Here is a 25,390-nt window from a genome sequence, read left to right as displayed (position 1 = left end):
CACTTACACACGCCTGCCCGTCACTGACAGCTCAGAAATACCACCACTTTATATCCGCTGTCACGCCGTGCTGAACACAAATACCAAAAATGACGGCAGACATGCTGTAGTTGTAAAAACACTGCAAAATAAATGTGCTGAAAACATATACACAAGCCCCCACCCCCCAAAAAACGATGTTAAATATAAATACAATGGAAGACTAGGCTTCCAGTGATAGTACTTTGTTATAAACAGAGAGAAAACAGAAGCTCTACAAGCCTCTGGCAGACTGTGGAGACATGTTGGGCGCACAATAAGGGATAATCTGACTTAGAGGCTGTGCAGCATGATACCCTGAGGGCTCAAGGGGTGACAGAGTGCACTGGGAGGGAGGGAAAAAAAGAGAAGGGATATGGGTCTCTGGGGTGTCCAGATGATACTTTACTATCAAATCTGGCTGCACTTGCTAGCAAAAAGGTCACTTTTACTGTGTAGCTGCAGTCAACAACTGTCTATTATATGGTTGTTAACTTTACAAGTTAGAGTTGTCTCAGTATTAAAGGGCCAAACACTTAGAAGTGCAGCTGCAGAGATCAAATACAGTTGTGCACATAAAAACGAATATGATCCAGCTACAAAGACAAAAAGTCAAATCTGATATCAGAGAGAAATGTGTTGAAGCTTCAGGAGGGATGCCATTTAATCAAAACAGTCAGGTCTGCTAAACATTAGACGAAATACACTGTCACAAAGATGACACTGAGCCTTTTAAAACAACACAAAAGAGTTTGACCTTTGAATGGAGTAGTCTGTCATGCACAACAGGCAGGGGAGGCGCAGCGGGGACTCATTTGTGTGACTGTGTGATGGATAATGTAATGCGATGTGTCTTCAGTGCGAAAGACCTGAGCTTATCTGCTGAGTAGAACTGTGAAGAACTAATAAAACCTTAAGTCACAACAGGTGTAGTTAACTCCAAGTGCAGAATAATCTGATCCTAAACCTTGAGGAATCTTTTAAGGTGGAACTACTGTGCAGAAATGCACAAGTGTCAGGTTCTGTGGCTACTGCATTCATTAGGTTGATTTTAGCACAGATCCCTACAAAGGCTGGGTATTTCATGAGTGGCCTTCCAGATGGGGTGGGGGTGGGGGGTCACACCAAAAAAAAAAAAAAAAAAAGACCATCTGTTTTTCATTGTATTGCATCCTTTTAAGAGCTAATTAGGAATATTAGAGAGTTCTCCATTAATACAAAAGTGGAGTTATTAAAAAAGCTCCCCAAAGAGTCTCTAAAGCCTTTAAAAATCTTTCTACTTAATGGAGTTACTGTTGTTACAATAATCTATTTTAGGAGTCAAACAGAACAAAGTGCACAAAGATAGGAAGGAAAAGGGCTTTGAGGCCTAACCAACAACTTCACCCTTTTCCTAGTTGCATGTTATGTAAGGTGAAGTATACCGGCTCTGAAAAAAACAGCATTTTTTTTTCAGTTAAATATACTTCACCTCTAAAAACAATGCTATTCTGACATTTCTAGCTGCTGCTCTGAAGCAGGAAATAGTTTGAGCAAGTATTCACCCCACGGGAAAAACTTTTTTCATGCAAGTAACTTTTTTCCCAAACACGGCTAAGGCTGCCTGCTCCCTCTCCCTTTTTAAAGAGACATTTCCCTTTAAGCCGTGCAGAGCAGATGGTCCACAACAATTCTCGTGGAAATACCTGAAGTCAGCATATTCCCCTCGCTGTAAGCAGGCTAATCAGACATGCATACTATCCCCCAGTGTTATCAAACAAACAATGCAGTGCACATACCCATACACGCCAGCGTGCAACCCTCATAATCCAGTGTGGGGCTAGAGTTTTTTTTCCACCCCCACTCTTGGGGTAGGAGAGATCGCTTAAAAAAAGAAAGCATGAACATTTCTTTGTCTGGGAATTCAGGGTCAGGTGATTGCCGACAGGAACTCTGGTTGGCTAGAGAGGACTTGCAAAATGTTGGCAACGAGCCAAGAGGCTGTCTTGCAAGCAGGGTTGGAAATTTGCTGCAAACCTCATCTTCACCCTCATATCCATAGCACAGAGTTCATTTCCATAGCTGGGGGAGGGGTCCGTGGAAGAATGGAGGAGGGAAAAAGGAGAGGGAGAGAGGAGAAGTCCACTGTAACACACGGCAAATGAAACAAACAGAGATCCAGGAGAAAGTGCAAGACAGCCTTTCAACACCATATCGTCCGTGCTGCACAAGTATGCAACAGCAAAGGTCTTTGTAGCAAGAGCAGAACCAAAATTGAGGGATATGAATCATATCGGGCTTTCGTGTCAAAACAAAATACCCTTTATGCAAATGAGTTCAAAGCTTGCAATAAGCCAGATAAGAAAAAAGGGGTGGGGGGCAGGTACATTCAAAATTTGCATCTTGCAAATCCCCTTAAATCCCTTACTTGTACAGCTACTTCTTCAGGAGAACCCACCTCTGTTTTGAAAAAGTGAACTACCCACTTGCTTTGTGTTTTATGACATTTCACTTGCAGGACCCCGGTATGTTCTGCTAATTTGGTAATATTTTCTCTCTGGAGACACTTTTATGGCCCCGAGGAGAGGAGAGCCAGACACTGAAGCAGAAGGAATGGAAGACTCCTCATTATGTAACAGATGAAGGTGCACACCACCACATTACTATCAGGAGTAAGTAAACAATGTGAAGAATGGATGAATTCATAGATGATAGATATTCTAAATATAAAGTCTTAAATCTGTTGACATAAAGGTAGCATTCAGGCCTTCATGATATCTGTGTAAAAATCCCCTCATTTATTTGGAAGTAGCCACTTCAAGTTCTGGCAAAAATAAGAAAAAAACAACAACAAAAAAAGGCCAACTGTACCATAATGCAACATCATTTAACAGCAAAATAAACATGTCCAAGTTCCTGGTTTGCAAATGCTCTTTGCTCCAGCAAGAGTACTATCAGGGACCACAAAAAGAGATCATATTTTAACTTCTCTTTATTGGCTCCCTGTTAAATCCAGAATCGAATTTGAAATCCTTATTCTGACGTACAAAGCCCTGAATGATCAGCCCCCATCATATCTTTTACTACACTATTAAATTTTGTAAATGTGCAAATTAAATTTCTTCCTCCCATAGTTTGTATTTTGTCCCTTTCTCTCTGTTTTCATTTTTTTTCTCTTCTCTTTCCCCTCACGCCCATCCCATTGTAGTAGATGGCTGCCCCTCCCTCTCCACCATCACCAAGTGCTTGCTCATAAGGCAACATTGTTGGCGCTTTACTTTAAAATATAATGCACCTTGAGGCGACTGCTGTTATATTTTAGTGCCATATAAATAAAATTAAGTTTGCTCTGCGACTGTTGGGCTGAAAGATGAAATGATTGCTACTCTCATTACTTTTCAAAGCAGTACGGCCGGCTGGTGTTTGTCCAGCGGTTGAGCTCTGACTCCATTGCCTACGATGTAGCACATATAGCAGAGTACACAGCGCACCTAAGCAGATGGTGGGTAGTCAGGCAATGTCTTCACATCAAGTTGTTACAACTCTGTAATTACACTGCTAGAAAACTTACCAAATTTCAGTATATCTCTAATACACTATTTGTTTATATATGAATGAATACACAGTTATTACACAGTAGGTTAATATGCTGACAATGAATCCAGAATCCTTTCTTAAATTATAAAATTATAATTATTATATTATCTAAATTATAAACCTCTCTGCGCTGTATATAAGCATCTGAGAAAACTGTCAAAATCTTACTCTTATTGGATCAGACTGGACTTTCTTAATTTTGAAGTCCATTCTTTTAATCTAAACTTAAATCTAATCTAAATAATTAAGGTACACTCCATATTAACAAAGTCAGAGAAAATCTGCTCTTTAGGAGTCTGCATTGTTAAATTTGATTTTTTTTCAGCTCAGCATCAACACACCAAAAGCAGTCAGAGTGATACAAATCTAAATTTAACTCATTTTCATCCAGAAAGTATGAATCATATCAAGGCATCAAACTGATGTGATTTACACAGCTGTGTGTGATTTCTTCTCTGCCAACACAAGAGACAAGAACTAAGCCAGGAGACACAGAAGCCTACTGAGCCAGTATACCCTGGAAATTCACTGAAATAAATGGTACCTTCATGAGATATCAAATGACCCATCAAATACACTTGGCTTTGAATGCACTACGAGCTCTACCTTTTACCCTGGCAGCTTTACTCAACGCCTGTCACTCATCCTGCTGTCTGTGGTGGCTGGGACAGAGCTGGGGTACTCACCTCCATCTTCCACTTGGCCAGCCACTCCTCTCTGGTCCGCTTGCTAATGTAATAAGGGTCACCAGCCTGGAAGGTTATTCTGGGCATGGGCCTCTGACGAAGGCTGATCTCCCAACCAACTCCCCCTCGCAGCCTGCCTCGACCTCCCTGTTTAAGGTGTTAAAAAAAAAAAAAGTTAGCTATTTGTTTTTGATTCTCCTTCTGAGAGTTTCTCTCATAAGGAAGCATCCAGATTTGTAGTAAAAGTTATGATCTGTTGCTACAACCTGCAAATTAAGAGTTTAGGTAACAATTGGGTAATAATAAAATTAAAATGATGGGGTTATCTACATTGCTAAAAAAAAACGATGTCTCACATGCTGGTGATTGGTCAGGCAGGAAGAAGTGATGTAACCATGTCTAATCACAACTCTCTGGTAATAGACTCAAGGCCAACAGTACTGACTAATACAAGAAGCTCCCAAGTGTATTTGATATTTCAAATTTATACACCATTAGGTACCATTTCTTTCATAAGTCCAAAGGCAGGAGAACTACTAGCCTCCAGTTGTGCAATAGTACTGATACAGTGCAGGCTTCTTTGCTACATTTATGGGAGGGCAAAAGGTTTATGGATAAACTTAAAGTCTCACATTTTTCAGCAAAAAAACATTGCCATGCCACGTTCAATCTAGACGCCAACCGATTTGATTTCTGGTTTGAGAAAGGAAAAGTAATTCACCTGCCCCCCCCAACAAGAAAGCTATACTTCTGCAGTGTGATAGACACCTGAAGAGTCACATCAGCCAAAGAATAAAGACACGACAGGGCAGAAATCTTACCTCGGTCTTGACTGCATCACTCCCGTCCTCCTCCTTGTGCTCCACATCTAGAGAAAAGACAGTGACACAATGGATGGCCTGAATCATTCATAAGAGAGAGGGAGCTGGCATCAGTTTTCCTTGCATCAGTGTTGAGCTTAAGTGATCTCTCATCCATCAATAAACCATATTACACATTTATTAATCTGACCCTCCATTTCACCCCATAAATTATGTGTTTGATCAAATTAAATCAAGTTAATAAACTGCTGAAAGATACTAGCTCAGGGAAAGTCCTTATGCGTGCTCAGAGTTCACAATTGTCTGGAATCACAGGAGCTTGTGTGCTCAGGTGCCATGCGAGTGTTTGATGCAACCCAGAGGGTTTGGAGTGGCTGCCCAGATTATGATGAGGATGGAGGGTGGCCAGGATTACTTGCAAATGTTGTGTTTCTGACCTGATATCCCCCCTTCATGAGAAACACAGCTGGCTACCATTAACATTGCCCCTCCCTCACTGCTGACAGCGAGCTTTAAAGGCAACAGCACACTGCTTCACGTCTGTGACTCTGGGGCTGCATATAATCTCCCTGCCAATCTCCAAAGCCTGAACTGGATCAACACATGAGTCTCATCTTGCTGCAGTTGTCTTTTGTAGATGGAGATAGAGGTATGTAGTGAAGAGATTCAAAAGCCAGTACTTGTCTACATTACTTGGAAGAGAAAATAGTCTCCTACTTTGTTTACTACAGAGCTGAGGAGTGATTAATTCATCCAAGCACCCTAGCTAAGTACAATTTTGAGAAAGGGGGACACTTCATACAAATAAGCTTCTGCTGTCACAATGCAACAATTTTTTCTTCTTGGTTGGTGGAATCATTTGGCTTAGCGCATTTTATTGCCACTGATGCCATTCAGGCCCATCATTTCACGGTGCATTCCTGCTGGTTGGTTGGAAGACATAGGTTATAGCAGCAGATGCCTTTTGAGAAGGTTTTTCTAAATTAGACACGGGAGAGGTTGAAGCTCTAGCAACACTTGTGGTATGAAGAACGACTTTGTTACTTGACCAATGTGCAATGGAGTCGTTCTTCATACTGCAAGTCTTGCTGGAGTTTCAACCTCTTTACACTATTGCTCTTTTCCATGCACTTTGAAAGCTGGTGAAGTTATACCAGAAATTTCCTAAATTTTAGACACTGTCAGAATTTTTTGTGCCAGATTGTCTTTGGTGTCAAGACTTGTACGACAGACAACTTAGAACGTCTCTCACCGTACAATAGAAGACCACTATTTTGGGATAACAAGTGTCTGGGGCAGCCTAAAATTTCAAGCCATGTACTTGGCTTGAACACTTCCAATTACATGGACAATAAGTCCCTAATGCAACCACAGCAACTAACTGCTGATGAAAAATGAGCATTAACCATTTTTGACATAATAATTCAGAGGGGCTTCCTCCAGGTTATTAGTGTAGTTTTACTAGTCTACATTCATGCAGCAGTTAAAGATATTAGAGTTAAACTATACAAATGTGCTTCACTGTAACCAGGTACAGTAATAATATAGTAATAAAGATCTATGTAACCAAGAAAACTTTCAAGCATTTTTTTTTAGATTTTAAATGGTTGAGTCAATCTAACAACTGCAGTCCTTCCATATTAATAAACAGAGAACTAAACATGGATAGATGTGTTTTCACTGGTCAGCAACTCAGTCTAAGAAACCATTTTTCCCAGTATCTATTAACTGTCCAGTTTCTAATATATTAATAAAAATGTTTTTAGGATGCTATTTCTGCCAACAAATTAGCAAATATTCGTATTGGAAAAGCTCTAACCAGTGTATTTATGGCCCTTTGATTAAAAAAAAAAACAATTGCAACAAAGCCCCACATTAATATTGGTAAATTCTAGTCTTCTTTTAAAAAATCTATAAAAATATTGATGATTACATGAAATCATCATGCTACATCCACCACTGGTATATTATTGCAGTTCAAACCTCTTAAAGACTACCAGAAAGGCCAGTGTTTTGCACAGGAAAGAAAATGCCTCTCTCTACAGAGGAAGTTGTGAAACGATAAGTGAGCGGTACAGCAGCAGGGTAAAGCTGTCAAAAATGGTACTGAAAATATTTGCTGAAATGTGTACTGAAACCGCAGTCTAATAAAAATGTTTCAAACACAGTAAAAGCTCCAGTTGGGATTTCCCATTAACTTGGCCATGATTTAAAGTCTAGGGGGGGTGCACACCAACAACAGCATGTCATTCATTCTTAAAAGGCATTGTTTGCCTGTGTTCAACAGAGCAGTGAGAGGTTAGCCTGCGAGCATGGATATCACCCAACTGAAACACTAGACTGGCCGCGCTGATTCATGATTTATGAAATGTTTTGCAGCCACAGCGGCAGCAGAAACATTGATAAGCAAGCCAAAATCAGCTTCATCACAGAAGCTCAAACCAACATCTCAGGTATTACTTTCACTATGTTTAATTTGAATGAAAGCACGTGTTTCTAAAAGTGTCCCGGCTCAGTGATATTACAGCAGCTCAGCGTACACACACATCATTACAGCAGCTGTGGCCTGAATTAGCATGATGACACAGCCTGAGTACACATAACCATCTGCTGTTTTAAAGCCAAAACACTATCATAACACTTGAGTCCTAAGAGGTTAAGGACGACTTTTGATGGCATGTTTTCTGCACAGCCAAAACTGGCTTGTTAGTGAAGTACCCTACAAACCTGTCCAAACAATAGTCTGCTCTCTTAGCAGCCTCTTCAAGTTGGTTCCATGTGTGGCTGAGCTTGCTACCCCCTCACCCCAGCCGTCTCCTTGTCCTCATCAGGAATAAGTGACTATATAACAAATCGGTGAGGCATGCAGACTGCCAAGGTCACTGGGTTTGCATGAGGAGCTGGCTAATGTTGCCCACAGAGAGTATACCTTGCCAGTTTGAGTGGGTTCCAGCTCTAGTATTGCTGGAGCTCAGTTCAACTCCTGCTGGAACTAAAGTCCTTCCTGTACCCTCCAGATGGATAACAGAAACCCTGTTTAGCTGACTATCGATCGACCACAGTGCCCCCACCAAGGTCTCTCCTCTCCAAGAAGGATATAGCAACGCTTTTCAAATGTTTAGTTACAGCGTTAATATGCCCTTGCATGTATTTTTAATGTAACTGTCCTTTCTCCATGTTGCACAAAAAAAATCCCTCTTAACATCTAAAGGAAACTTTTTGCAGTATCCTCACATGTAGCTGCTGATGCACACCTGCAGCCATGTCCCATCTAGTGCAGATTTTGAAGAGCTTGCAGAGTGCTTGCAAACGTCTAATCTGAGTATCTGAACATGGAAGCTGTTTGTTTGACTTTGTGGCTAACAGTGCTTAATCAGACAACCTAGTTCCTCTGTCTGAAAAAGCGGGTGACATGTTGGCCTTATCTTGTGAGTGAAACTTTGCTGTGACCTTTTTTTTTTTTTTATTACACATTTAGCACTTCACTCTAGATCACGACTGCAGAGGGCTCATTAAAAGTGGTCAGCATGGCAGAGAGTGCTGACGATCATTTAAAATTTTTAGAGATTCTTTAATTCTTTATGTGGTCATGTTCAAAAAATAATGCCAAGCATATTTGTCAGCAGCAGAATTTACAAAACTGGTGATCATTTTCTGAGGTAGCGCATAGATAGATTACTGATTATTTGACTAATCTTTGTAGCGATGTGTATCTTACCACTGTTTTAAATTTACACTTTCCACTGGTTTCAAGTTCAAGTTCATCATTTCTTGAGTAACTGCACATGAGCAATATTTCCTCTGACAGTAAAATTCTTCTTGTGCTGGACTGGTTGAGTGCTCCTTTAATTACTTTTAATTTGCTCCCTATTAACTTTATCTTTACATAGCCTGCCTCCTTGTAAAAATTAGGCGCTGCCAGGGCTGAAACATGAAGCAAAGGTGTAGACTGTGTTGATCACTAAAGACTAAAGGGGAAAATATGGTTCTGCAGTGGTGCTACGCAGAGCCTACGAATAGCTTTGCAGTCAGGCCCCTTGTAGCTTTTTATTGTCACCAGGGGGCAGTATAAAAAAAACAGTCTGCAGGTTACTACTGCTCATGCCACTGTTGCACCTTCAGCCAGCTGCTGAGAAGAGCAAAGTTATATCATACAACGAGTTAAAGGGAAAATGAGTGTTAAAAACAATGAAAATAGTCCGCTGCAGCCACCATATGAGCTTTTCGTGCTGTATTTTTAATCGTTGATATTTTTATATATTGTGAACTTAGCTGTCACTCTCTTTCTTGTGTTTTGGCCCACTTTGCAACCAAGCAGCATTTGACGTTTGCAGCTTTACGGGTTTTTTGGAGGACTGCAGGCCAGCATGTTTACTTAGCTTCCATACCCCTCTGCATAGGCAAATATCTACACAAACGGACACAACCCGAGTACCATAAATTTGCCATAAAATGTTAAACTTCCCACCCTTACAGAAAAAATTAACATGTTCACACTTTGTTAGAAAAAAATTAGCTACAGTCAATTAATTTTTTTTAAAGTCACTTGATTAAATTGGCTTATTTGAATGTTAAGTGGATGCTGTTTTTCTTCTTCACTTTTAAAACCTAAGATGTTGTTGCTCAAATTTTTCTTGTTAAATGTAACACTTTTTAAACCTGTTTTTTTTTTGTAGCAAAAATGATCATCTTAGGTGACACAGTGGCGCAGTGGTTAGCACTGTCACCTCACAGCAAGATGGTCCTGGGTTTGAATCCAGGCCGAGACCTTTCTATGTGGAGTTTGCACGTTCTGGGTTAATTGGTGATACTAAATCAGCTGTGGATGTGAGTGGTTGTCTGTCTCTTCCTCAGTGAGTCTTTTGTTCTATTTCCCTCTGCTGTTTTTTCTTTCCTCTCACCCCCAACCGGTTGCAGCAGATGGCTGCCCCTCCCTGAGTCTGGTTCCGCTGGAGATTTCTTCCTGTTAAAAGAGGGTTTTTCCTTCCCACAGTCGCCAAGTGCTTGCTTATAGGGGAGTCGTCTGATTTTTGGGGTTTGCTCTCTATTAATGTAGGGTCTTAATGTAGGGTCTATACCTTAAAATATAAAGCGCCTTGAGGCGACTGTTGTCGTGATTTGGCACCATACAAATAAAATGGAATTGAATTGAATTGTCTCTCTGTGTTAGCCCTGCAGCAAATTGGGGACCTGTCCAGGGTGTACCCTGCCTCTTGCCCTATGGCAGATGGGACAGGCTCCAGGTCCCATGACCGTGAATTGAATAAGAGGAAGAAAAAGGATGGATGGCTTTAAACACTTTTATTATTTATCACAAAATTACCATCATCAAGGTAGAAATGTGGAATTCAGATTTCCATGCCATCTGTGTCCCATGCTAATAGTGAGCAGCACTAGAGCCAGCCTTAAGAACTCAGCCTTTTACACCTGCAGCCAACATTGATATTCCTGTCTTTTGCTTGGAAGTGAAATAACAGATCCTAGAAGCACAGATCAGGTGTATACAGAGTGCAGACTTAGTTTGTAAAGAGCTCTGGGCACAACGCCATCCACCTGGCAGGACCCCCGACGGGGAGGTGGCCACAACAGAGACCCGCCAGCTCCCAACGGAGGCCCGTTGCCAGGAGAGAAGTTGCTCCTCCCCTTGATTTATTTATTGCACTCCTCATCAAGGTCATAGCCAGTGTGTCTGTGGCTGAGAGCGGGGCAGGAGAGGCACGTGGCTGAGTGAGCGATAGGACAAAAAATGGAGTGCATGCGTGCTGTGTGTTGGGGGGCTAAGTGATATGGTTAATCTCCATCTTGGCCTAAAACCTACCCGTCAGCAGTATTTTCTCACAACAATGCCCTACTGATTCACATCACCTTTAATGCTTGTGTTATCTCCTGCTGTACTGCAACTGGTGTTGATTTAGTGGAACAAAACTAAAATCGTATCTATGCAGATTTATTATAAGGCTGCAAAACACATTGTATTTCTCATAATTATTTCAGGAAAAATAAATATTTGAGGCACTCTGCAGTATGACATAAATGGTATTTCTTTTTGTCCTAATTTCCTTGCATCTCCCCATTGAAAATGATTTAATCCCTGTCATTTTAACTGTTAATGTGACCTTATTTGGAAAATGAACATAATTAGGGTAATAAATTACACGCCCTAATCGTTTTGTCTGCTAAGTGGTACCTCCCAAAGTCCAGTAAACACAGCAAACATTCACACTCGTGGAGCTGGAAGCAGAAACGTTTTGTGCATGGAAAAATGATTAGAAAAAATGATTAATAATTAATTGCTCCCTTAATCTAAAACTGCACACTGGGATCAGAGCCTGTTCTTGTCTTATTAAAAAGCTAAACATCTGGACATTTTCCCTAAATTTTTAATAAGGTGTTTTCTTTTTTGTGAATTCATACCGTCAGAGCTGCTGGTACATGCAGTCTGCATTCTGATGTTTTGACGCACTGCTCGATGAATCAAATCCTTTTAAATTAAATTTGTATTCTTTTGTATCCTACTAAAATGGCACGCTGTAATTAACTTACAGGATAACGTAATAAATGTAAAATGATCCACTTTCATTTTCACTACATTATTTGGTAATTCTTCCTTTCTTTTTTATTACAGCTCCAGTTTCATATTGGTCATATGGTGCATGATGAGCTTTTAAATGTCAACTGCTTGTGCATACTGAAAGCATTTGGTGGCCCATGCTGAGACAAAATAAGTACACAAGCATAACATTCTGTATACTGTGTCTAGCATAAATGGTAACAGTACAAACATGATCACTGATTTGGTTTGCAGACTGTGCAGCAGCATGAAGGCAACTCTTCCAGCCTAGTGTTACTAATCCTGGCAGCATCAGTTCCATTACTCCATGTGTGGAGCTGACCCACTTAGTCTGACATCCATTTACAGTTCATTACTCAACATCTTGTACTTGTCACACGCACATGACTTTCCTTCCGGAGCCACACGGAGCTGATCAAAAGATAGTGAAAAAACCTTACATTTCGTTGGGCGCTCCAGTTTCCGCCTCCCTCGTTTTTTGCGTGGCGTCATCAGGCTGTCATCCCTGTCTTTCTCCAAGTCCTGCTCTTCCCGGCTGGGCAGGAATCCGTTCTCTTGGGAAGGACTCAGACTCTGGGAGCTGTCCTCCGCCCAGCAGGAGGAAGGGTCTCTGGGAATCCCGTTCTCCACTTCCCTCTTCTCCTGTTTTGGGAAGCAGGCATCGGGCATCACGTCTCCATTGAGGACCTGTGCCATGGACGACCTACCTACCACAGCATAATTGTGGCCCACACTCACACTGTCTTTAAAAGAGCCGCAGCTCTCAACCTGCAGGAAGGGAAGGAGGAGGTTGAAATGTTAACATCCTGATGATCGATCATCCTTAAGGATTCTTACAGCTGTAGCAGTATGCTACAAATTGATGTTTTGAAGTGTACAACAGGGTTGTGCCTCAGCAGTCATGAAATATGACTAGATAGCTGGCTGTGAGATAAACAAAACCTTTCAGGATTTACAACAAATCATCCAGTGCGCTTGAAAAAAAGGTCACCTGAACAAACCACAATAAAACAGTTGGCACTAACAGTGTGAGGATAAGCACTTTTCAGGATTGGCTAAATGGGCTTTTTCAAAGAGAATGTGAATTAAAGCATTCATCTCTTTCATATTAGACAAGCCTAATTAAATTTCCTCAGCTCTATCTGGACAGAATCAAACATGAAGCTCAACTCTGCACGTATTAATCAGTGAATTATGGTATTTCCCATTCAGCTCCGTTCAGTACCAGGAAATTTGCCGTACAGCCACTGACATGCAAGAAGGGAAGGGATTGCATTACAGTTCATCAGGTACACTAGTGCACTTTTTATAGTCATGTATTCATCATTACAGCACCATGGAAATATGTTGAGAATGTTGGCTGTTTGACAATGGGAGGGCTTTCTCTCTGGCCAGTTTGGAACGCCCAGTCAAGTATTTCATTCTCTAAAGAGGACTAAATTCAAAGAGAGCTGACCTAAAGTATCAGTGGCAGGAATTCAGTTGTTAATCCTTAAAAAAAACCGCACAGACTGTCTTAGAAGACCTAGAAAACTTCTAAGTGTTAGAAGAAATGTGAAAGTGTCTCTGCTGCTACCTAAAAATAGCTGTAAAAACACAGTTAATGAGACAATCCCACAACAGGGTCACTGAGAGCAGAAAGTGGAGCATGTCTTGTGAGATCAGACTGTCAGCAGTTGCGAGAGCAACTCTGAAGCAGTTTTCTGCAGGTAGGTTGCATTTAAGGAAGGCTGACAGCAATGCCTCAGGAGGCATATGTCTGTCATCTGATGATATTTAACAAAGATCCTGTGCAGGGAGCCAAAGGATCAAATCTCTGATCTGATTCTTACCAACTGAATAAGCAAACAAAACTTAAATCAAGTTTTAATGTGTAATGTGTAATGGATGCAATGCAAACTCTGAGTAGCAGACATGCCAAAAGAAAAAAAAATGCTAGTGTGGAAGTTGCTGTGAATCATAAAACAAATCTACAGCAAGCCAAAGTTGGTTTCAAAGCATTCTTCAGAGGCCGCAGAGCTCTAAATGACTTCATCATTGTAGTAACTGAGAACAAATTAACTGTAAACTGAACAATTGCACTCCTACAAAGAACAGCTCTCCAGTAAATCTGCTTGACACGATGAATGAAAACAACCCAGAGCTCAGACATTATTAATATTCTGACTCAGTTCACTACTACAGAAAGAGGCTGCAGTGTGTGTGTGTGTCTGTGTGTGTGTGTGTGTGGGGGGGGTCTAGGTAAACAAAAACATACACACACACACGCACAAAAAGCAAGCAAACAGAAAGCCAAACACCCAAAAAAAACTCAGCAGTATCCTCAGACACACATGCATACTAGCAGCACACAACTGACAGTGAAAGAATTATGCAACAGATTAGTGACACAGTGAACTACATGTCAAAGGTCAAAGGTCAAAGCTGGTAAATCAGGCAGCTCAGACAGAGGTCAAAAACAAAACACTAACTAACTAATCCAGCTTACTGCTACAACATTACATTTACACACCCTCGTGTAACCATGTGCATGAATAATATCATTATTAAAAGCGTTTCCTACAAACACATCGAAATTGAAATTAAATACTGAAAATATGAGCTGATAAATCATTACACTGGCTGAAAAGTTATTAGTAACTTCAACTGAAAATGTTACCAGACTAAATGGATTTGCCGCTTTTCTTTGTGTTATTACCATTAACTGAACATCTTTTGTTTCTAGAAAGTTGGCTATATGGAAATTTTTAAAATGTTTATGGGCATTTTTCAACAGTCAACAGCTTAAACAAGCAACAGGCAAATTTTTGCAGGCTGTTTTTGTGTGTGTAAGCCTAAAACAACGGAACACAATCGACTTAACTGAAAATAGTGCGGTGCAGTAATAAAGAAGCTGAGTGCCCTGAAAAAAGAGCTTAGTCATGTTACTTTGTTCAGACAGGTTTTCTAAAGGATTAAACCTGTTCATTCATGTTCCTGCCAAGTGTTACAGTAGATGAGAAGATTGATCACTCTCTCATGCCTCGCTTAATCCATACATAAACTACAGTCTAAATATAAATGGTTCTTTGTGTACAGCTACTCCTATGCTAAGCTAACAGGCTGATGAATCTAGTTTCATATTTACTTTATGTAGTTTATTGGTAATGTCACTAAACTCCTGGAAAAAAGCAAATATATGTAAATTATCTCTTAAATGAAACTGTTGTTAATGACAGAACTCTGGAATATCTCAGAGGGAAGAAATTTCACCAACTGCATCCTATTACAGCACCGTGCTCGAGTTCACTGAGCTCTTTAGAACGACATATTCGTTTCACAAATGTGTGTAAACATGGCTAGGTGCTTGATTGCCTTTGTCCATGCGGGTTAAAGCAACATACAAAGAGGGGTGGAGGCTTGGTTATACTAGCTTTTCCATCATTTACCTTCTGTTTTTACTTGACTTTTGATCATCTGCACGTAAAATAAAATGTTAGACCAATGTTCCACGTCAGCCTCTTTTTAAAAGAGTTGCCCGATTAGACATTGGGAGTGTTTCTCTTATTCAGAGAATAGCAACAACTGTGAAACATCTTTTTGAACAGAGCGCCTGGTACATGTGATCCCCCACAGCTATGAAAACACTCACAGAGCTGCCCTGATTCTGAGTACAGATTTTCTTAATCAGTTATTGACGCTACCCCTCAAATGCTTTAAATACAGGAAGACAAAACCCTCCGGCACATCCCTTCTAACAATATATTATCTGTAAATATTTGTCTAATCCCCTTTTTTTTTTTTTTGGTTTGTTGAACTGCACTGTTAGAGTTAATTAAGATGATTTTAAACAGAAGCTTATGCAAATGATAAACATCTCAGGGAAAAAAAAAATACCCAGAAACATGTTGGCCCAAGAGTCATTATTAAATCAGGGCTTTTAACTACAGAAAACATCACAAACAGATTGCAAATGGTGTTAGTGTAGTGCATGTGTGTATCTTAGAAACAAGGCTCAAGACTATGCAATATTTATTCATGAGTACAAAGAAGTACATGATTTGTCTTACAGGTTAACAGATTTCTGAAGGCTAAAAAAACACTTGTTTTTCTACTGAAACTGCTTTTAAGTGCCATGTGGGAAGATAGATATATTTCTTGAAGACCAAACATGAGCTTTTACCATTCACGGTCTCGGAACTTGTATTATAGCCTACATGGGCTGTAGTGCATGGCTAGTACATGCCTAAAACAATGTGGCATACAGAAAAATGATTACCTGACGATGGGGCAAAAAACCCTGCGAGGGGAAGATGTGATAATGATTCAAACTAGGATAATAGGAACAAAGTAACATGACATTTTTAGATGAGCTTTCCTCACAGGCATTTACACCATTATACTCTTTCTGGAGCTTGAGAGCGCTGATGAGATTCACATGGTACATCAGCTTATACCAGTGAATGAGACTGAATATCGCCAAGTGGGAATCGCACACGTAATTATTTTTAGCAGGTCAGAACGTCAAACGGGGCTGAATTTTCTGAAACCAACGATCTGTGATCAATGATTGGCCAGCTACAGTATGTAGAGGTGAGAAGGCAAATATCTTTCCTTCTCCTGTTCAGAAAAGGGTTTCAGTGCAGTGGTTTCAGTTCTGTGGCTGATTATTTCAAAACTGCAGCCTTCAGACATGTTTGGACAACTTGGGAGTTTAAAGTACCTCTTTTGAGTTCTAAATTTATTTCTTTGCGATTTTTTTTTCTTTTGACAGTTGACACTGAAGACAGGAAATGATGTAAGTCAGCGAGGCGCCCGATATGCGACAAAGTGGAGTGGCTGTCTCGCTCAGAGATGAATTACAACAACAGCAACGGTGAACATTTGAGCATTTGGCACATGTGGTCAACTCCCCACAGCTGTGAAAACACTTTCTAAGGTGCCTTGATTCTGAGTAGAGCGTTACTATATTAATACTACCTCTAGGCTGCCTTAAACATACGGACATAAACCCTCTGGCACATCATCTGCAAATATTTTTCTAATCCCATTTTTAGGTTTGCTGAATCAGAACTAATCACTGCAAAACAAGTATGCAGGGATGGACAAATGTAATTTGTGTAGACATGTTAAGTCAACACTCACTGGAAACTGCTTGCGTTTTCTTCCAGGCTTGCCAGCTTTGCAAGAGGCACTACTTTTAGGTGACTTCTCCTCCATCAGTTCTCGGTCCGGTATTGTTCTCTCACCCTGTCAAGAAAAAGAGCACGCCATGATTTAGACAAAGTATCTGCAGGTGTTTGGGTAAAGATACATGTCACACATTGCAGTGAAGGATTAAATTTGTGGATATTTGTGGACAATAATTTAGATGGCAGTTTCACGTCCACCAGAGATGAAGGAGAAGTGATACTAGATCTGCAGGACACACACAAAACTGCACTAGAGTGAAACACTTGAACATTTGGGAGGACTGCAGCAGGTCCTCCAGTGTCTTTGGCTGAGTGGACAATGAGACAGATAGAAATTGAATGACACATTCCTTTGAACTAGGCTGAAGTGAAAGCTCTGTGGATGCAGCGCTGACCTTCCTCAGACAATTCCCTCTTGACACTGTTACAAAGACATAGACCGGCCCCCACCTCCCCCTGCTGCAATTTCCCTTTGATTAATAAAACTGTCTACCCCCGTGAACAAAGCCCCATGTCTGCCATCACCATGTACCCCTGGGGTTGATGGGAGAAAAGATGATCCTAATGTAGATGCTTTGAGCTTCAATATTGACTGAATAGAACCACCAGCACCAGGTTTGAATGCAAATGAGACTGCAAGGCCATTCCTGACAGCTGCAGTAGGGGGTGGAGGGCTGGGTCCTTATTAAATTCCTTCAGTATTGAATGTGAGATTCCCTCAAAGATAAATGGGGTCTCTGCACTGTAGACATTCTGCAACTAAGTCCCTCTACTGACATGTTGGTAAGTGTATTTATTTTAAGCTCTGGTGAGGTGGTGCAGTACAAGATAGGAAAACATTACTATGAGATAGTACATGCCTTTGTCTTTATATGATGGGTGGAGTTAGATCTAGCAATAACAGTGACTGAATTATGGAGGTAAAGTAGGACAGAATATTTTTTAACAATTTCAACAGGAAGCAAACTAGAGTAACACCACTGTCCAGTGCACACATGCAGTTAATTTGTCGTCTTAAAGACATTTCTTTCAAAATAATCTGGAAATAAATCAAAAGTGCAACTTAAAACTACGTTTGATTTAGTTTATTTCAATTTGATACAGAATTACTGCGCTATGCAGGTTCTGAACTCATTGTGATGTATTTATATCCCTTTAACTATCAAACTGCACATATGATGTCAAAAATGATGTCATACCCACATTGACCACGTTCCATCAACAACGTAGCGCCATCATTAGCAATACCAGGAGTGCAATGCAATGCCTGCTTTTCTGCACTTGAAAACACCACTGCAGCACGTTCTCGGATAGAGCCTGGTCGGCTCTGTGTATGGTTTGTTTAGTGACTCACAAATCCTTTGGATTTGCCGCTGACAAGTTGTAACTGTATAGTGTCCTATATTTGGGAGGGGGTGGTGGCTGTGGCTCTGGAGGCAGAGCGGGCCGCCTACTAATTGGAAGGTTCGATCCATGGCTCCTCCAACCTGCATGGTGAAGTATCCTTGGGCAAGATATTGAACCCTCAGTTGCATTCATTGGAGTGTAAGTGTGTGAACATTAGGTTATAAGTGCGTAGGCAAAGAAAAAGCACTTGTGTGAATGTGTGAGTAAAGGGGTGAATGAGGCTTGTAGTAAGAAAGCACTTTGAATGCTTAACTTGAGTAGAAAAGCATCATATAAATAGCAGTCCACTTACCCTTCACTTGATCATTCACACTGCATATGCACATCTTTTATATATACTGCATGATTTTATCTAGCTTTGCACTCTGGGGCTACATTTATGTTTTAGATTACAGTCTAGTCTCCAAATTTATTCTGGACTTTTAAAACAGGAAATGAGGACACAGGGTTCATTCAGCACCAGGTCCAATTAATTTTTTTTTTTTTTTAAATCAGCACTAGGGGGGGGGTCAACAGTCAATTAAATGTTCAAATTTAAACACTTAGGGGCCGAGGGTTCTTGATTTAAGGGAAAAGATTACAAGCTACTAACTGGGCCTTGAGGTTAATTATTCTTTCAAGTGCTGTCTCAAAAGTCCAGAATTAACCTCACACGTTGAACCAAAATGAACAAGATGTCCTTAAATTTCTCAGAAATTTTAAATGATGAAAAAAGGAAACAATTTTATGTCAGCTGTTCTGCCCTTTGACAATTAGAAACACTTGCAGACTGGCAAAGTGAGATTTTGCAGGAGCCCTTGTGATTGAGCATCTTTAACGAGGAACCCGGTAGTTGTGACATTCTGGGTTTGAGTCTAGTGTTACACTCTGACTCATCAGATTCTGTGCTGAAGAAATACTGACATGGAAAAAAATCTTTCAAGGGCTACTGAATAATTTAAGGTCAAGGGTTTTAATAAATATAGGCAGTAATTTCAACTGTCTGGCCACGTTGCGCCCTCGAAATGTTTACCACAGCCGTCAATGCTCCTGGGAGATGAACTAATTTGCATAAAGAAATAGATATAATCAGGGTAAATGATGCTCTGATTGATTGGCAGAGGGTTATAACTGGTAGAAATGATTCAAAAATAAGTGAAAATTATAGCATTCTTGTTGGAGATAAGCATTTAAATGACTCTTTTACGTGTAGATTTGAAACCTTTTTGTGCAAGAATGTGTTTTGCTGATGGTTCCAGTCCATTGTGCGATCACTAATAGAGTGCGTGGTGCTTCGGTTTTTCCCTACCAAGGCGGCAGAATTTGCATAGATAATAGCACATTTTGAGTGCAGCCTGGTGTGCAGGCTCATTTGGGAACCACTTACATGGATGACACAATTCAGTGGTGCCTGGCTATCTCTGCAGGGACAGCCCACACCACACCACACCACTCCTCCAGTTCTCTGTTAGAGAGCTCAGGCACACCGAGTGAGAACAACACACCATTTTCACACTCAGCTTCACCCTAATATTTTCTGAGAAAAACAACAGAAAAGCCTGAAATATAATTTGTTGTTGCCTGGAGTGAACCCTACTACATTGTCAATATCTCTGCACTATTTCCGTCTGGGTAGCCAGTTATTTAAGGCAATGTCTGTTGCCAGGCAACAAGACTAAGGGCAGTACTGTGTAATGGGAACACAGAAGAAGAGGACAGATCCCCCCAGCAAAAGAGCTGTCGAGCCATTCCAGCTCCAACTCAACCTACACCAGCCAACGCCCACGTCACCAAGCACCATTACAACAGTAAATGTCACAGAATACAGCTGCACCTTGCAACAGCCTCTTCAGTGATGCTACTATCACTGCCACAGAGGTGATGCTGCAGATACACATTATGAGTGTGCCTGCATCGTGAAAGGTGACAAGGCACGTCAAGTGCTGTTGAATTCTAGAGTGAAAATTTGACAGTTTCTTCAGTGAACAGAGGTATTCATTGCAGTCAAGTCTACTCCAGCAATCATTTGGATTGCACAGATCAGTGAGTGTGGCTTAATGTTTAACGCTAATCATAAAATTGAGGAAGATCTGAATTCGCTTTTGGCCTGAAGCGACTGTACAAACCAATCCAACCAAATTCCTCTCATTTTTAAGGTTTTAACTGTGTAACAGCATAGTCATAAAACCATAAAAAATGTAGTTCACATATGCACATACTCCTTGCCCAGATCATATGAAAATACAAACAGGGAGAGTGTACTACATCACTGCAGGATGAGCTCAGGAGTGAATAATCTCCTTTTAAATCAGTCCTCCTGAGGACATTTAAAAAAAAAAAAAGCACTTTGCAGTGATGGACGACCAAATCCAAATCAATCTTGAGCTCAAATCAAGTGATTCAAAAACCCTTCTGAGCTCTATGAAATCGCTAAATCATGAGTGAAGTTCAGCAATATGTCAAGTGAAGCATTTTTGTTAATATTACACACACGTGTTTCTTACCATTGTGTTTCCAGGTGAATCAGCAAAGTCTTTGAATGCAGTGGTGGTGTTGCTTACAGTGTTGGACGGCATCATTAAGAGTCTTATGGGCTTATGGGTAATGTCTGATGATGGGTAATGTAGATGAGGGCCGTTTCAAGTTAAAATGAACTCAAAGGGTTAAAAAAAAATAAACAAATGAGAGATGATCCCTTCCTCTTCTTCCTGCTCTCCTAGAAATTAGGAAGGAAAAAAGAAAAGAAAAGCAACGGTAAGATTGTTCACCAAGTTTTTCTTTACTGTTCTGATTCTTTATGGTTAAGCAGATTTTCACGCAAACTACGTAATTTCGTGACATGTTATGTGTATTTTTCCTAAAAATTTAGTTGCTTGCTCCCGAGTATCAGCTTTCTTTATACTGAGCGCACGTCATGTAGCTATAGGACCCGCACAGGCTTCTATAGATACGTATGGCCACTATAGCCTAAAGGCCCCTTTACACCACATGTGTGTTGCGCAGCAGTCGATATGAACTGAGTGCTACTGTGCGACCAACAGCCTGAAAAATATTCCAAAAATAAATACAGAGATGCTTGTATTTTTGTGGGCACATTAAAAATAAATAAATCATTAATATTTCATGTTCATCGTGAGAGTCTGGGTTAAAGTTACTCCAGCGGTCTGCCATGCGCGCAAAGCGAAGCCTCAGTTACAATGTTGCACTCGTGGAAATTTACAACAAAACCCCCCATAAATCTATATTCATTCAGAATGTGTTAAATTTCCTCTAAGCGTTAAAACGACACTGATGACACTCAGTTGTGATTCATTTAAAACATTTAACGGGGCTGCCGGATTTAAGTCCTCGCTCGTGAAAAAAAAAATAATAAATGCAGGCAACAACCAGAACGTGTTAATGTTGAAAAATAATTTATTATAAGGCCACACAGGCATTCAGTGTCAGCGCATTTCCATGCCATCAGCCTGCAATCAGGCCACACGCTTACACTACTGCGATCGACTGATGTGCATATATTATTCAACTGGCTATGCGTTAAAAAATGGCAAAGTTTTATACGTCTTTTGCATGAGGGGAAGTCTGCAATATGACCCTGGGGATTGTGAATCTTTTACAGGCCACAGACACTGAAGGATAACCCCCCCGTTATTTCCTTTAATGAGGCCAGTGCTTTGAAGAGCCGCGATGCTGGTTCCGTGCTGTAAATCCGGTCAAGTTCACATCTCGATGTCCAATCAGCACATCTGCAAAAAAAAAGCGAACCCTAAATCGCTATTTCCCCATTTCCATCGAGTGCCTTCCGCCTTCACGTTTTTGTTCACATAAAGGTTACCCTTCCTGCGCGGTTGCTAGTGGCGGGTTAAACGAATTTACATGCCTGAATCGCTGTGTGTTCGTTACCCGGTTTTCCCAAGTCCCAGGCCTGACCCTTTTTGTCTCGCTTGCTCCCGGAGCCTCCTTCCTCTTCTCTCCCCGTCCTCCACCTCCCCAGCCGGCCAGTTCGCTTCCAGATGCGCCGATTTCTGCAGGGGCCTACAGAGTGCATACGGGCGGCCTGCTTCCACTGGGTCCTAGAGACAGTCCTATCACCACCATATCTACATGTTATTTGATATGTTTCCCCAAAACATTTAGGATGCATTTATTGATTTATTTTGAGCCTTTACTTTAAGGTTATTATAGTTAAGTAAACAACAATTTGGTGAATGCCTTTATTGAGAGTCGTGATATCTGCATGACTGAGAGTCAAGTGTTTTTAGAAAGTGTTGTTAAAGCTGAACACTGAAACTAATAAACACTAGAGTAAAACTGAATATTTTCAAAGAATAAAAACTAAACTAAAACGTGCAAACCTCCTAAACGGACTTAAAAATAAAAGCTAAATAGGAAATGCAAAACTCTAATAACTCTGACTTTTACCCTATACTTGTACATGAGACAGGTGAAGGGGGAATCCCGAGAAGCAAAACAGATCTCAGGCTGGGGGCTGTATGCATCTCAGACCACAAAGCTGCAGGGATACCTCTATAATTTTATTTACTGTTCTACACATTGATGCACAGTTGGAACAATGCTATGCTTAGTTTCAAAACTGATTTTACACCAGAGACATTTTAATGGCCCAGATGTCCCCTAAGTGCTGCTCTGGTTGGCCCTACTGATGTGACCTTAGGGTAAAAATAAGCAGTAAACCAAACCACATTTTCACAACTGCCCCTTAGAGAGTGTCTGTGTGCCTGTGCCAAATGATTACATGCACTTGCAGGCACAACCAGTCCTGGGCAGTTTTGGGCCTTTATATATATATATATATATATATATATATATATAGTCCCATCTCATTCTGTGCATTGCAGTCAAACGACCGTCCAAATCCCACATGTGAAAAACTGAAGCTGATGATTAAAAGATACCATCAGTAGCATTTAAAGTGAGGCACTAACAAAATTTGCAAGATAAGTTCTGAAATGTGTCAAAATGCACAGATACTAAGTTAAAACATGTGACACAACCAAGCATATAAGGTATTTTAATCACAGTCATAACATTTCTGTTTAAAAATGATCATTGCATTGGTGGAATTGCTATTACCTACAATTAGAACAGTTGAAACACACAAAGCGAATTATTAGATTAAACCTTAGTCTATTCAGTAAAACTTTAACCTGTTCAAATGTGTTTAAATATCCATGTAATGCAAAATAATGACCAGCACACACACAGGACCCTGAAAAGACTTCCTAGTTTTTATTTTGATTCATTTATGGGCCCCCTGGTGGCTGTGGGGCCTCAAGCAGCCATGTAATTAGTCAATTCCTCAGGCCAGATTTGGGGCCTGGTGAAGTAAAACCTGTCACATCTATACTTATTTTAATTACACTGCAATATGCATTTTACTTCATGACGCTGATGCAGACTCTTTTTTATGCCTCACCTTGTCACATATTTATACAGTGTAAAATTACCATTTAGCTCATGTAGTTTGTGTAGGTGCAGATGTGTTAGTTAAATTTATACACTTATGATTTCTTTGTCATTATTTTTTTGTCCTAGATTTTTTCTTCTGTGTATTAATTGGTTCCTGTGACACCTTAAGTATCTAATCAGGGACAGATACAGTGTCCTCCCATCTTTTTCCAATTGACGGTTTTATAGAACAGACAGTTCAACATGCCAAACACAGTTGGGACTAATAATAATGTTTAAAGTTTCACTGTGATCCAGTAAGTGCTGGAGTGGGGGCTATGACAAATCAAAACTATATGCTGTGAAAAAGATTTGGTAAGTTTCCTTCATTTGGGAACAATACAAGCAAAGAAAGTTTACTTACACAAAGGCAATTTAAAGTCGTCTACATTATGCATTAATGTAGACTTTTTAAAAGCTTCTAAATGCAAATAAAAAAACCCCCAGAACATTAAAACAAAAAGAAATAAAAAGAAGTTTAGAGATGTAAGAGCAGGATGATTCATGATGAGCTTTTAAGGCTCGACCAAAAACAGTGCACAATATTAAAAAGATTAACATTATATAGAAGTCCTGTATCTAAGCTGTTTTCCCACTCTTACTCAGTAACTTCTAAGTCCTTTTTTAATTTGCCCTCTGGGAACAGTTAGCATCCTTTATATGGCAGTAAAGAGTCCATTAGTCAGATTTATTAAGATGGCAAACCAAAACATAAAAGAGGAGCTGAACAAAGGTCTGAGTCAAGATTTTAAAAAAAAATCCAAAAAAAAAAAACTGTGATGTTCATCAAGCAAATGTGTCAGCCAAACCCAAAATGGTTCTGGATTTACTTAATTAAGCATTTATTTGGATTTAAATATGCAAATACAGTATATCAAACTTTTTGTGGGACTATAGCCCGCATTTTATTACCTCACTAGTACAATCAACATCTATCCCATGCATGCCCACTAGACGGAGACACCTGATGCCAGATTGGAAGGCTAAATGCTCACCAGACAAATCCCTGTGGGGCAGGTTGAAGGCTTTTCAGGGGCAGTTGGGAAGAGAGGAAATGTGTGCATATTGGTTGGTTGTGGTTCGCTGAGCTGGAAGCAACAGTGGCTCCTCTTTCTCATAAAGTCAGTGGCACTGTGGTTCATCTGAGGACACCAGCAGCAAGACGATGGCACATGACCTACAGACATAGGCAGTGTGCTGCTGGCTGGTGGATATCCTCTGTCTATTCGTGGAAACCCCCAGAGGAGGATGCTGAGAGGTCACAGTGTCCTGACCTCATCTCAGCCACATGGTTGTTTTCAATATGATCTGTGCCTGAAGCATCAGGAAAAAGGTCACATGGTTTTTGATTTAGATTTTGGTGGGCTTAACATGTTTTTGTTTTTGTTTTTTTTGCTGGGTTTTTTAGTTTCTTTGTTTTGTTAGCATGACTAAATGACAAAGAGAAAAGTTGGAAAGATCTGTATGGAAAAACAAGCAGTGACCGAGTAGTAAAAAAATAGTCTTTCAAATTAATAAAGATGGTAATAAGACAATTTAAAAATACTTTGAAATCTTTGAATATATTACAATGTAAACTTACCCAAATTACCAAAAGAAAAAGTACTCATAATGTAGCAGATAGTGTAGTGTAGCAATGTATATGGACATTGTAAAGAAGTACAAAGAAAAACTAATGTAATTTGTCCTTAA

The 25,390-nt window shown here is 40.3% G+C and overlaps 1 protein-coding gene across 4 annotated transcripts in view; it reads right to left on the bottom strand.

Moving 5' to 3' along the window:
* The window catches only part of LOC115772162 (DNA (cytosine-5)-methyltransferase 3A-like), a 45,329-nt gene extending 23,066 nt beyond the window's left edge, over nt 1–22,263 (bottom strand). For 2 of the 4 annotated variants that reach the window (XM_030718150.1, XM_030718151.1), the window contains exons 1-6: nt 22,133–22,263; nt 20,734–20,945; nt 16,797–16,901; nt 12,113–12,440; nt 5,102–5,148; nt 4,281–4,427 (exon numbers count right to left, since the gene is read on the bottom strand). In XM_030718150.1, coding sequence (XP_030574010.1) covers nt 4,281–4,427; nt 5,102–5,148; nt 12,113–12,440; nt 16,797–16,901; nt 20,734–20,808 — 702 coding nt within the window. In that variant the 5' untranslated portion in view covers nt 20,809–20,945; nt 22,133–22,263. The remainder of the gene's footprint in view (nt 1–4,280; nt 4,428–5,101; nt 5,149–12,112; nt 12,441–16,796; nt 16,902–20,733; nt 20,946–22,132) is intronic. The other 2 variants (XM_030718152.1, XM_030718153.1) reach the window with 1 other exon arrangement.
* Nucleotides 22,264–25,390: the final 3,127 nt, after the last annotated feature.

Source organism: Archocentrus centrarchus, chromosome 22 (assembly GCF_007364275.1).
Source record: "Archocentrus centrarchus isolate MPI-CPG fArcCen1 chromosome 22, fArcCen1, whole genome shotgun sequence".
Lineage (NCBI taxonomy): Eukaryota > Metazoa > Chordata > Actinopteri > Cichliformes > Cichlidae > Archocentrus > Archocentrus centrarchus.
This window is presented reverse-complemented; position numbering and strand designations above follow the sequence as displayed.